Here is a 13559-nt window from a genome sequence, read left to right on the forward strand (position 1 = left end):
CCAACACTTCAAAAAGTCAAAGATAAACTGCATTTGTGTCTTGGCCAATGTCCAATAACCACCTTCCGCTGGAATGATTGTTTGGACCTCACTAGGAATCACTCTGCGTGGCCTTAACCCTCCGTGGCAGGGCGGGGCCGCATCCTAACAGGATTGGGAGCCCCACCATTGCTCCGGACCCCTGGGCCCAAAGGCAAGGGAAGGTACTGACTCAGCAGTCATCACACCCCCGCAGCCCTTCTAACCGTCCAGGCCGGTTGCGGAGCCCAGAGTTTCAGATCCAGCAGTTAACCTCCCCTAGAAAACGCGCCTGGAGGCGTAGTCCCACCCCTAGAGGGGTGGCCCAGTCCGTACTACAGGTAGCCCAGCTCTGTCCCCATTCGCAGCACTAGCCCCCACCCCTCGTCTGAAGCCCCTTCTGGGCTTTAGGACCTCCCACGCCTCCCTGCAACGTCACCCTGTCCGAGCCCCGCCCTCTGTCCTTTAGGCCCCGCCCCCACTTTCTGCCACGCTCCAGTCCGGGGCCGCCCCCACTCCGCCCCCGCCGGCCTGGGTGGCGGAGGAGTAGTGCCGCGACCCTCGGACTCCAATGAAAATGGCGCTCCGAGCGGCGCGGAGTGTGCGGGCCGCGGTCTGCAGCCTGCGCGCTGCGTCCGCGTCTGCCGGGCCCTGCGCGCCGCGGCCTTGGGGCCTAAGGTCCGGCGCCCTCCGGATGCTGCACAGCGGCCCCAATTTGCTCTCGGGTAAGCGTGAGTGGGCACGTGGAGGAAGCCGGGGCGCCTGGGAGCGGGGGTTGGGGGCTGGGACCTCGGTCTTCGCTTTGGTTCTTACCTCGAGTTTCCGCTGCGGATCGCCGGGGTCTAACCTGGAGGCCCGTAAATACACTTGTTTTATCGCCGGGATCTCTAATTGTGTGACCCCCAGCTCCACTCCCGAAGTGGCGTGGACGACGCCGCAGCCTTTGTGCTGCTGGTTAGCGAGCGGGCGCTTGAGGCCTGGAGCACGCGCGGTCGCCGTGTCCCGGCCCTTTCTGGCTGGAGCGTCAGCCGCTCGCTACCGGAGAATCCCCCAAGTGGCGCTAAGCTTCTTCGTGACCTTAGAGATTATCTCGATTTGTGGGCATCGTGGACCCTGTAAGTGGAGACAAATAATAGGTTTTAGTTTGCTCCATGGACCATCAATGACACTTTTGAATTAAAATTAAACACTGGGTCTAGATTTTTACTAGCTAAAGTGAGGAGAAAACTTTGTTTCCCTCAAGAGAAAAATGGAAATAATTATACTTCACAGAGTTTTGGGGAGGATGAAATGACATAATGTAATTATTGTACATATAGCCTGACACATTTACTTAATAAGTAAATGTTACTTATTAAGTTTCAGTTCATAGAATCAAATAAACTGTGAAAAAGTTGTCCAGGGTCTGACAGAAGTAACGTCTGTGCGAGTGTAGTTGGTAGGGTAATAATATGGGTGTAATCGTTTATAGTTTTAATTTGAACATTTCACCTAAAATGTCATATGCTGTGCTTGAGTGTGATATTGTTATCTTACAGAATTACATGCTTGTGATTTTGTAAGAAAAGGCAGGGGTGTTACTTTTGCTGGACCCTGTATTTTATCTGACCAGTGACTTTGAAAGAAGGAACATACAAACTTTTCATAAATTACTCAAAACTCCTAATTTTGAGGCCAAAAGCTGTTTTTCAAAGCTCAGTAAGAAAGTAATTATTAACCTAATCTCCTGTCCACTTTTTTTTCTGTTGGGCCAAGGGTTAAAGAATTATACTAATCATTGTCTTTAGCCTAAATAGCATAGCCTAGAAAAAGACTTGTACGGACTTCATGTCAAGTGGTCCTGAGTGCTTTCAGTTTAGTAATGTTGTCATCTCTTTCTCTACACCAGCGGCGTCAAACTCATTTTCACCAGGGCCACATCAGCCTTGAAGTTGCCTTCAAAGGGCCCACTGTAATTTTAGGACTGTATAAATTAACTACTCAACTCCTTTAACTCCTGTCAGCCTTTTGAAGGCAACCAGGAGATTGATGTGGCCCCCCTTGCACCCCCCCCCCCCCACGCCCTGCGAGTTTGACATCCCTGCTCTAAAATTTTGGTTGCTCAGTTGCTAATTTGAATGTGAGAGCAGTCTTATTCCTAAGATTATCTTTACAATTAGGTAAGATGGCAAGGCCAAAATCAGGACAATAATCTCAGAGAAAAGTCATGTATTTATAGTTCTCCAGCCCTTTTAAAGGTATATTAGATATAAACTTCCAGTTCTAGAGTTGCAAGAGAATAATAGGGAGAATTCAGAGTTGTTGCCAATAACTCTGTACTAAATATTTTGCACAGAGTCCCCTTACTTAAATATCACTTCACTGCAACTTGGTAAGTGTTTACAGTATGTCAAACACTGTGTTTAGAACTGGGAATACAAATGAAATAAACTCTGGTCTTGCTTGTGTTGTACTTACAGTCCACTTCCTGGGGAAGATTGACAAATGGGCTCTATCTGTAGCACGTTAAGTGCCATGAGTGTGGGGGTCAGGGGGAGGAGACTAGTGCAGAGTGCTGTGGGAGCATACTCAATGGCCCAGGAACCCAGGCTTGGAGGGCTAGACAACACTTCTGGCAGGAAAGAGCTTACAAGAACTATGGAATAGTCAAGAGAAGGCAAAAGACTGGGGCAGTGTTGCCATCAGAACACTGAGTACAAACCTTAAACTTTTTTTTATATTGATTCTAGAGAGGGAGGGAGGAAGAGAATAAAAAATGTGAGAGAGAATCATCGACTGGTTACCTCTTGCATGCCGGACCGGGGACCAAACCTGCAGACACAGGCATGTGCCCTGATCTAGAATCAAACCTTTGACCTTTCAGCTTGCGCAGGATTGTGCAGGATGATGTCCATCCAACTGAGCCATGTGGGCCAGTAAACCTTAAACTTTTTAATGGAAAGATCAGATTGATCTGCAGCATTCAGTTACTGAAGTGGAAGGAAGTGAAGCAAATTCCTTTGTGACAAATTTTGCAACTTCTTCTATGGAAGAGTGTAAAATGAAAGCTTTTTATTGATTGGGGAAAAACAACATAATAAGCTATACTCTGTTTACATTCTGTTGCATATCAGAACTGTGTGATCAAAGCAGTTTAATGCTGTTATAAGCACAGCTGTCTTTGGGTAAGGGGAAAGGGTAAACCAGCAAAACTTACTTTAAAATGGTATTGGAATTAGTGAACCATTTTCCAGTTAACTTCTGATGCATTAGTTTTGGAAAAATAGTTCACTTTGGAAAGATCATATATATACATATATATATATAAAAGATAGCATATGCTTTTTAAAAAGTACTTATTCCTTAAAGCAAGTACTTTTAACACTAAATCCTAAATAATTTTTTTCACATCTCTTGCACTTTGGTCAGTCTTTCTTCCAGGAATCCTTGGATAATAATACCACCATGTCTTTGAGAGAAGCAGCTCATAAAAGCCAAGGGCTAACCTGTCCAATGAGTGTTCAGCAGAGCTTGATGTTCCACCAGTAAATGGCTTAGCCCTGAGGTGACTGTTGAGTTCTGATCTTGCAGTTTGCTTCTTTAAATGGTGATAGCCTATTTCTTCCAGGGCAGGCCTGAATTCCATTAAAATGGAATTTTAAGAACTTGTGCAAATTATATTGTTCCAGGTCTGTTTCATTCCTGTAAATTCCACTTTATAACCAAGTTGCAGTGAAGCTCTCTTAGGTTGGCTCTGAAGAGGCAGGCTATTATTTTTTAGGTTAAATAATTTATAAGCATCTGTGCTCATCCCAGAACCTCATCACTCCATATCTGTCTTCAGAGGAACAGACTTTATCTGCAAGACAGACCAGTTAGTATATAAGTATACATTTGAAATGTCCTCCAGAACTTTTTGTGTGATTTAGGCTAAGTAACATTAGAGCAGATGATCAGACCTCCAGAAGATGCACACGGTGTTCACGTCAAGCCGTCTTTGAGTAATACCACTGTTGAGATGTGTCATCTTTTCACATGGTCTGCTTTCCCCTGGGCAGTGTACTATTGAAAGGCAGCATCAGTAAGTCAGACACAATTACTGGGAAAGTTTTGCCTTTTGACAGCATTGATATAAAAAGTGCTTTTTAAGAAGTGATGCTACTGCTTTTCTGAAATATTGGTCTTCTATTTTAGTGCGTAAATTCACAGAGAAACATGAATGGATAACAACAGAAAATGGTATTGGAACAGTGGGAATCAGCAATTTTGCACAGGTATTGGATTGTCTGGAAATAGTTGAAACAGTCTGCTCTCACCTAAATTGGATTGCCTCTGCCTTTTAAAATTTGTTTATTCTGCCATGAGTTTGGGATCTTTACAGGCCCTTTACATGACTGATATTGAAAAAAACATCAGTCATACTCAAGAAAGAAATGTGTTTGTTTCATATTGGGGCAATTAAGGAAGGAGGCAGAAAATGCACATGACCAGGGGAACGTGAAAAGGGGGAAACCTAGACTGGCACAGATCGCACAGAGGGAAACCTTCTGTTTATCCAATTTCTCTGTTAACTCCCCTATTCCCATTGATCCCGTATTTGAAATGCTATGTAAAACAGGGCTGTCAAACTCATTGTCACTGGAGGCCGCATCAGCCTTGCAATTGCCTTCAAAGGGCCGCATGTAGAACTCCTCGCCCCTAGTTAAGGGTAGTTACATTTATAGTCCTAAAATTACATTTGGCCCTTTGAAGGCAACCATGAGGCTGATGTGGGCCCCGGTGAAAACAAAACAAGCCAAGTAGCAAAACAGGTCAGTGATTTTCAACTGGATCTCTGTGGGAAGTGGGGCACTAGAGGGAAAGGGGATTTAACTGATGGAAATATGATATTCTTTAGAAATGTTGGAATATAAAGTATTAAGAGTCAGTGACAACTGTATCTTCATTGGCATATCTGTGTACTTACTGAAGCCCAATATAATACGGTGCTTTGTGAGGTATGTGTGGTTCTCACCTCCTGGTGCTTATCTATGAGTGTAATCACCTACGTGGAAAATTATAAAACATTACATGATGGGAGGGAATTTCAGAGGAAAAGGAGAAGGGTTTATAGGAATAAGTATAACAGACACATGGACAAAACTGGGGGGGGGATGTTGGGCTGGAATGGGAGTAAAAGACAGAAAACTGTACTTGAACAATTAAAATAAAAAATAAAAATTAAAAGAAAGATAATGTGAGTGGTACAGGACGTGGTAACCCTTACCTGATACATCATTTCTTATTGGAGTCAAGATCTTCAAGGAGGACAAAGGTGTGAGGACTGTGATTTTCAGAGTCAGTGGGTAGGATTACCCAGATAAAATTGCAGAGGTGAAAAAGCTCAAAGTGTGTTTGTTTTAGAGGAGATAGTCTTTTGGGGGACATGGTTTATAATGGGGGTCACTACTGCTTTTGGGAAATCTAGCTTAATGGCCTATTTTCTTACAGGTCCTGAGCTAAATATAGTTTTGTGTTTTAAGGGTTATAAGAGAAGAATTGGCCCATCAAGTGTAAAATATGTACTACTGTCTGAAATTATAAGGGATTTGGTGTTTGGTATATTCCTATTTACTTAGAGGTTTAATTTGATTTCTTATGGTTTTTGTTTTGTTTTTTAGGAAGCTTTGGGAGATGTTGTTTACTGTAGTCTGCCTGAAGTTGGGACAAAATTAAACAAACAAGGTGAGTGTTTTTCTCATCGTGGTATGTTATGATTCATGCCATGATTTTCTTTACCTAATAACTTTTATGCACCCAGAATCAATTACAGTGCTTTTTATACTCAAATAAAGGAAAACTCGAAAGTAGATTAATCAATAGGGATTTCTACCTTATACAGCCAGTATGGACATAGATGAATACAGGATTGGCTGAGTGGCTCAGTGAAGGTCATCAAGGACAGCAGCTCATTTGGTACTTTTCTGCCTCAGTGTGTCACACACAGGTCACAGAATGGCAGCACCTTCTCAAATGAGTGTCCAAAAGCAGGAAAAGAAGGACAGGTAGTCTTTTTTTGTTCTCTTATATCTCATTAGCCAGATCTAGGTTACATTGGCCACACCTAACTATAAGGGATGATGGCAAAGAGAATAATGAACATTTGGAGACATTATAATGGAGGGTAAGAAGCAGAGAGAAATGGCTCTTAGCACCATCACTCCCACTCCACACACTCATATCATTGCAGTGTAATATAGTTGAGGTCTGTTAAATTTATAAAGTAAAATCTACTTTTCTTTGGAGGCAATAAGAATATGGGCTTCGAAGGGTCAGAACCTGTTTTTTAAGCCTGGTCCACAGCATGTCAGCTGTGTGATTTGGGGGAAAATGCCTAATGTAGGTATCATCTATAAATAAGGATGATATTACCTACATTGTAGTTGTCAGGATTAAATGCAATTTAGCATAATGGCTGACATAGATTAGTGCTTGATAAATGTTAGCCAGTAGTACCACCTATATTTATTCATGGATTCCTGGACATATAGAAGACAGCCCTACAGAATTTAATTATTTTCTAAGTATCTTTGACAGTATTGGCCATGTCTTCTTCCATTTAAACTTTCCCCAAGTATCTTACTTGAACTTTTTCTGCTTCCTGTCTCTCAGTTTCCTGGCTGGTCAAATCCCTCTTTATGAAGGTCTTCCTAGAAATCATTTCTGATGTAAAAAAAACCATGTGATTGATAAGCTTTTTTTCTGTACATCAAAGCACTGTTCTTGTTTTCTTTTTTTAATTACATTTTATTGATTATGCTATTATAGCTGTCCTGATTTTTCCCCCTTTGCCCGCCCTCCACCCAGCAACCCTTACTCCCACAGTCAGTCCCACCACCATTGTTCATGTCCGTGGGTCATTTGTGTAAGTTCTTTGCCTACTCCATTTCCTGTACTCCACTCTACATCCGCATGGCTATTCTGTAACTACCTACTTGTACTTCTTAATCCCCTCACCTCTTCACCCATTCTCCCCTTCCCATCTCCCATCTGGCAACCATGTTGTAACTAACTTCTCTTGCTGCTTTTGAGGGTCTGTCTGTCTTTAACCTTTGGCCTTTTAATTATGATGTGTCTTCGAGTGGGCCTCCTTGCATCCATCATAATTGGGACTCTGTGCTTCCCTGGACTTTCATGTCTACTTCCTTCACCAAACTAGGGAAGTTTTCTTTCACTATTTTTTCAGATAGATTTCCAGTTTCATGCTCTTTCTTTTTTTCCTTCTGGCACCCCTGTGATGCAAATGTTGGACTTCCGGAAGTCCCAGAGGCTGTTTATACCATCCTTTTTGGGGGGGATTTTTTTCTTCTTGGTGTTCTGTGTAGTGGTTTTTTGCTTCCTTGTGTCCCAAATCATTGATTTCATTGTTGGCTTCATCCCCTCCCCTCCACTGTTGGTTCACTGTAAATTGTTCTTATTTCCATTAGTGAATCCTTCATTCCTGACTGGGTCTTTTTTATGCTGTAGAGGTCATCACTAAGTTCCTCCAGCATCCTTATAACCATTGTTTTGAACTCTGCATCTGATAGATTGCTAATCTCTACTTTAGCTCTTTTTCTGGAATTTTTATGTGTTCTTTCATTTGGGCTGTTTGTCTCCTCCTTTTGGCAGCCTCCCTGTGTTTGTTTCTGTGTATTGGGTAGAGCTGTCTTGGTAGTGTGTCCTAATGTAGTAGGTGCCCTGTAGGGTCCAATGGCACAGCCTCCCCTATCACCCAAGATGGGTACTTAAGGAGCACCCTTCATGTTCATTTTGTTCATATTTATACTCTTCTCTTTTGTTCATATTTATACTCTTCTCATAGGTGGTAGCACCATGACAAAACCTATGATTTTATTTTTAATTAAAGATGTTTAGAATTTTACCATGATTGTATTAGAAGTCACTTTTCCATAAAGCAAGATCTGTGCTATCTCTCATGTGGGCTCAGTACCTCCTCCTCTTGTAGTTGAGCCTTGGTTGCTGTTGGCAGATCAATGGGAGGGACTTATTCAGGCCAGTCAGCTGTAAGGACTGGCTATGACCACTGACCACCAACCTCTACCCTCTGTGGTAGATCAGCTGTGCAGGGGCAGGGTGGTGGTGCTCCAACATGGTCTTTAGCTGTCTACTGGGTGTGTTGGCCCTGGGGTTTCCTGGGTGGTGCAGGCCAAGGTCAGCCCTGACCTGTGTTTTGCCGAAGGCACCTTTCCTGAGCCGTAAAGCACCCTGAGATGGCTGCTATTTGTGGTACATTTGGAGATTTCCCAGATGAAGCCAAGCTGTGAATCCACTATGGACGCTGCTAGGGCTCACTGAAGCCAGCTGTTGCTTATTTGATAGGATGTAGGAGCCAATACCAGCCATTCTTATGAAAAACAGCTTCTGTGCACCCATAAGTTGGCTGGGGCGGAGCCTCTGGATATCCAAGCTGGGTCAAACAGTGTTAGCCAGGTTGATGGAGTCTCAGATGTGGCACCAGTTTGCTGGCTCTGTGGGGGGAGGGTTTAGAAAAAGGATAATGGCCTCTGCTGGCCTTGATGCCAGACACTGCAGTTTCTCCCTGTACAGCACTGGTGCCTTTAAAACTGCTACCTGGTGCTGGTGCTCAGAGGGAGTGTGAGTAGGTGAATCTGTGTGTGGGTTCTTTAAGAGGAACTACTGCCTGGGGCACCAGAAATTTCTTTCATTGACTCAGTCCCCACTGGTTTTTGCAGCCACAAGTTGTGGGGACTTATCTTCCTGGCACTGGAACTCTGGGCTTGGGGGGCCTGGTGTGGGGCTGGGACTCCTTGCTCCTCAGATACCTCTCCCAAATTTTTATCCACATGGGTGTGGGACCAGCCCATTCTGTGTCTGCGCCCCTCCTACCGGTCTGGATGGATGAGATTTCTTTAATTCCATAGTTGTCAGACTTTCCACTCAGCTCGATTTCTGTCGTTTCTGAGTGACGGTTGTTATGTTTTAGTTGTAATATTTGATGTGGCTGTGCAGAGAGGCGAGCTGTGTCTGCCTACAGTACCATCTTCACTGGAAGTCTTGTCTTCTTTTCTTTTGTCCTTTTATTTACTGTGTACCCACTGTGCTACTCTCAAGCAGATCATAAGTTTCTGAACATCTCTCTTTTTTAAATATCTCTAGTAAGACCTTTTTTATCTTTTTTCTTTAAATATTTTATTTATTTATTTATCTTTAGAGGGGAAGGAGAGAGGGAGAGAAACATCAATGTATGGTTGCCTCTCGTGCATCCCCTGCTGGGAACTGGCCTGCAGGGAACCAGCCTGCAACCCGGGCATGTGCCCTGACTGGGAATCGAACTGCAGACCTTTTTTATCTTTTAAAAGATTTTATTTATTTTTAGAGAGAAGGGGAGGGAGAAAGAGAGGGAGAGTAACTTCAATATTTGGTTACCTGTCATGCATCCCTTACTGGGGATCTGGCCTGCCACCCAGGCATGTGCCTGGGAATCGAACCTGTGACCCTTTGGTTTGCAGACCAGCACTCAATTCACTAAGCAACAGCACCCAGGGCTTCAGATGTTCTTTTTAAACACAAGCTAAAGATAATAACCTTCTTCTAAGAATTCTTTTAGCTCTCTCTCAAGTAATTTGGTATGTTGTATTCTCATCATTCACTTTAGATCACTTGATACTGTCCTGGAAGTGACTAAAACTGTTAATTTTTCCAGCCTTCAGAAAAAAAAAAAAAATCTGTTCTTTAGCCCTGGCTGGTATGGCTTAGTTGGTTGGAGCACTGTCCCATAAATGGAAAGGTTGAGGGTTCAGTACCTGGTCAGGGTGCATACAAGAGGCAGCTGATCAATGTTTCTCTCTCTTTCCCTCTTTCTGTAAAATCTATAAGCAATCTTTGGGTAAGGATTAAAAAACACTGTTTTAGATTGGTTAATTTCAGATGATCTTTCTTCATGTTCACTGACCCTTTCTTCTACTGTGTCCAGTTTGATGTTACGCTATCCAGTGAATATTTTATTTCAGATATTATACTTCCCAGTTCTAAAATGCCCATTTTTAAATTTCCATTTATTTTTTTATCTTTATTGTATTTTTCCCCATTACTATTTTGCTCTCTCATAACTCCCAGCTATCACCACCACATTGTCGTCCATGTCCATGAGTCCTTTTTCCTGTTTGCTCAATCCCTCCCACCCCCTAATCTCTCCCTTCCCAGCTATCATCTAATATTTCCATTTCTTTGCAAAAGTCTTTCAGTATATTTATAATAGCTACCTAAAGGTTTTCTGGTAATTCCATCAGGTGGGTCATTTGGAGGTCTTGGCTGACTTTCTTCTATGGCTTCTTTCTAGGATTTCAACCCTCATTTTCCAGCCACCTTGGCAGCCCCATACTGTACTCTCTGACCTCTCAAATAAATAGGACTGGTTTTCTATTTGTGTTGTAGTTACACTGTGCTATTTGGATATGGTGGTGTTATTAGGGTATAAGTTATATAATGAGCTCACTCAGTTTGAGTCCTTCTTTTCAAGCACTGACTTTCAGTTTGATCACTCTGCAGTCTTTTGCATGTGCTTTATTTGGGGTTTATAACTGTTATCTGTAGGAGGGTTGGTCTGAGGTACTTTACTGTTACTGTATCTTCGTTTTTCTGAGCCACAGCACATTGAAAGAAGGTTGAATTTCACTGAACTCAAGCACATCTGGTACTGGGATACATCACCATTTGTTCACTCTGTCTAGAAGAGATAGGTGTGCTTTATTGAGGATATTTATACTCTTCTCATCACCATGACAAAACCTATGATTTTATTTTTAATTAAAGATGTTTAGAATTTTACCATGATCGTATTAGAAGTCACCACTTTTCCATATTTTGTATTTTTAGGTCATTAACTTGACACTGAATATTTTCTTTCATTTTCTCAATTTAGATGAGTTTGGTGCTTTGGAAAGTGTGAAAGCTGCTAGTGAACTCTATTCTCCTCTAACAGGAGAAGTAACTGAAATTAACGAAGCTCTTGCAGAAAATCCAGGACTTGTCAACAAATCTTGTTATGAAGATGGTAAGTTAAGAATTTTTAAAAGGATTATTGCTGCAGTTAACATTTAATCTAGTTTAAAGCAAGATCTAGCTGATAGACTTTGTCTTTTTGCACTTCTTAGTATTAGAGATGTTCTGCCTTTTTTTTGAAGATTGATTGACTGATTGATTTCTTTTTAGAGAGGGAGCAGCATCAATGTGTGAAAGATACATTGATTGGTTGCCTCTCACATGCCCCCAACTTGAGAACTGGCCTGCCACCAGGCGTGTACCCTGAGTGGGAATCTAACCAGTAGCCTTTCAATTTACAGGGAGGTACTCAATCCACTGAGCCACATCAGCCAGGATGAGCTGTTCTGCTTTTAAAAAGAAAAACACAGACTAGCTGAATATCTAAGGTTATGTTTAAAATCTTTGTTGATAAAAGCATTGATTGTTTTACAGGGTTCTTAGTGTCAAATACTTGTAAAATATTTATCTTTTCAAACAGAAAGTGTCTATGTTATGTGATTCAGGTGGTAATAGAATAATATGTATTTTATTAATTTTCAGTTTTCTCAATCATCTCTCAGTAACCCATTGAGATAGGCTACTAATAATTCTCTCCATTTTGTAAATGAAATGAAGCCCCCCAAAATTTATCTGTTATGGTCACACATCCAATAAATAGCAAAATTAGGATTGGGTTGTAGTTCTGTTGCCTGTCATCTAGCCCTTCTAACTCTACTTTCTAATGCCATCACATCAGTAGTTAACAGTGTTGGTATTCCTCTTAATGAAAGATATACCTGGTCTTATACACTTGGATCTCTATGTAAAGTCTTCAATGTCATCTGTTGATACTTACTACAGCCTAAGAGTTGTTAATTGATTATAGTGGAATCTACCTAGTTGTAATGTTTTCAATTGTGATATGCAAGGATATTAATTCTAAGGCTAAAATGTGAAGCTCTTTTAACAAGTAAAGAGTTATATACCAGTAGGTAAAGAATACTACATCAATTTTGAAGCAGTAGAAAATTTATTTTAAAACAAGTGTTGGCAAAGATGTGGAGAAAAGGGAATCCTGGTACACCGTTGGTAGGAAGGCAGATTTGGTATAGCCACCATGCAAAACAGTATGGAGGTCCCTCAAAAAATTAATAATGGAACTACCTTATGACCCAGCAATTCTACTTCTGGGTATATATCACTAATTCAAAAGAATATATGCACGCCTACATTCACTGTGCATTATTTACAACAGTCAAGATATGGAAGCAACTCAAGTGCGTATCCATAGACAAATGGATAAAAAATGGTGGTACATATATACAGTGCAATGTCACTCAGCCATAAAAAAATGAATGAAATCTTAATCATTTGTGACAACATGGATTACCTAGAGGATTTTATGTTAAGTGAAATAGGTCATACAGAGAGACAAGTATATGGATTTTACTTACATACAGGATCTAAAGAACAAAATAAATGAACAAAAAATAGAAACCAACTCATAGATACAGAGAATAGACTGGTGGCTTCCAGAGAGGGTGGTGGTGGTTGGAGAGCTGGGTAAGAAGTGAAGAGAATAAGAAGTACTAATTGGTAGTTACAAAATGGTCACAGGTATATAAAGTACAACATAGGTAATATAGTCATAAATATTGTAATAACTATGGTATGGTGCCAGGTGGGTACTTGACATTGGGGGGAATCACTGTATAAAGTGTATGATTGTCTAACCACTATGCTGTACATCTGACACTAATACAAAATAATACTGAATGTAAACTGTAATTTAAAGTAAAAAATTTTTAAGTGTTTTACATTTTGAATGAATTTGACTTTTACTCTTTAAAGGGTAATTTGTGATAAAGGTTTTTTTAATTTTGGTTGCAGGTTGGCTGATCAAGATGACATTGAGTAACCCTTCAGAACTAGATGAACTAATGAGTGAAGAAGCATATGAGAAATACATAAAATCTATTGAGGAGTGAAAAATGGAACTTCCCCCTAAATAAAATAGTATGAAACAACTTAATCTAGCATAGTTGTCTTAAATTAGTGGTGAATAGAATTTTTAAAATAACAATTTTTATTCATACCACGGAAAACCAGACTACAACAGTGCTATTGGAAATGCCCCTTAACTTTCTAATGATCGAAGATAAACACAATTTGCATCTTTTGTATAACACCCTATGATTTTTAAGATAGGCTACAATTATAATATTCAGAACTCCTAAGATCATCTGTGGTGAAATCTAGTTGTCAAAATTATGTATTTCAAAGATAACATTGTTATCTTAAACCTTATGTAATATTATAACTTTCTCACATCAGTTTCTGGATTTGGGTCAAAATACTTAATGAGCCTTCCACTGGAAACCATGGGCAGTGGAGTCAGATGATGAACAAAACTATCTTAGCTTAGCAGTATACTAAGTTTGCTGGTGCTATTTTTACACAATGAAGCAGCAGCCTTGTGGAAAAACAAAGTTTAATAATAAACATTCAACTTCTTCATTAATCTTGATTTTTTATTT

At 40.9% G+C, this 13559-nt stretch overlaps 1 protein-coding gene across 1 annotated transcript; it reads left to right on the forward strand.

Annotated features, from left to right (window-relative positions):
* The first annotated feature begins 503 nt into the window (after nucleotides 1-503).
* On the forward strand, nucleotides 504-13543 carry GCSH (glycine cleavage system protein H). The gene is made up of 5 exons (XM_037145179.2): nucleotides 504-743; nucleotides 4192-4271; nucleotides 5658-5721; nucleotides 10922-11053; nucleotides 12913-13543. Exons 1-5 carry the CDS (start codon nucleotides 590-592, stop codon nucleotides 13008-13010), a joined length of 528 nt encoding a protein of 175 aa, XP_037001074.2. The 5' UTR covers nucleotides 504-589; the 3' UTR covers nucleotides 13011-13543.
* Nucleotides 13544-13559: the final 16 nt, after the last annotated feature.

The sequence above is a fragment of the Artibeus jamaicensis genome, unplaced genomic scaffold (assembly GCF_021234435.1).
Source record: "Artibeus jamaicensis isolate MK-2021 breed Jamaican fruit bat unplaced genomic scaffold, CSHL_Jam_final contig_464, whole genome shotgun sequence".
Lineage (NCBI taxonomy): Eukaryota > Metazoa > Chordata > Mammalia > Chiroptera > Phyllostomidae > Artibeus > Artibeus jamaicensis.

Bases quoted from the DNA above. Each gene is read 5' to 3' on its own strand.
- GCSH (XM_037145179.2), top strand. From the start codon at position 590: ATGAAAATGGCGCTCCGAGCGGCGCGGAGTGTGCGGGCCGCGGTCTGC. The intron at 744-4,191 runs GTAAGCGTGAGT...CTTCTATTTTAG, and splicing joins CGGCCCCAATTTGCTCTCGG to TGCGTAAATTCACAGAGAAA. The intron at 4,272-5,657 runs GTATTGGATTGT...TTTGTTTTTTAG, and splicing joins GAATCAGCAATTTTGCACAG to GAAGCTTTGGGAGATGTTGT.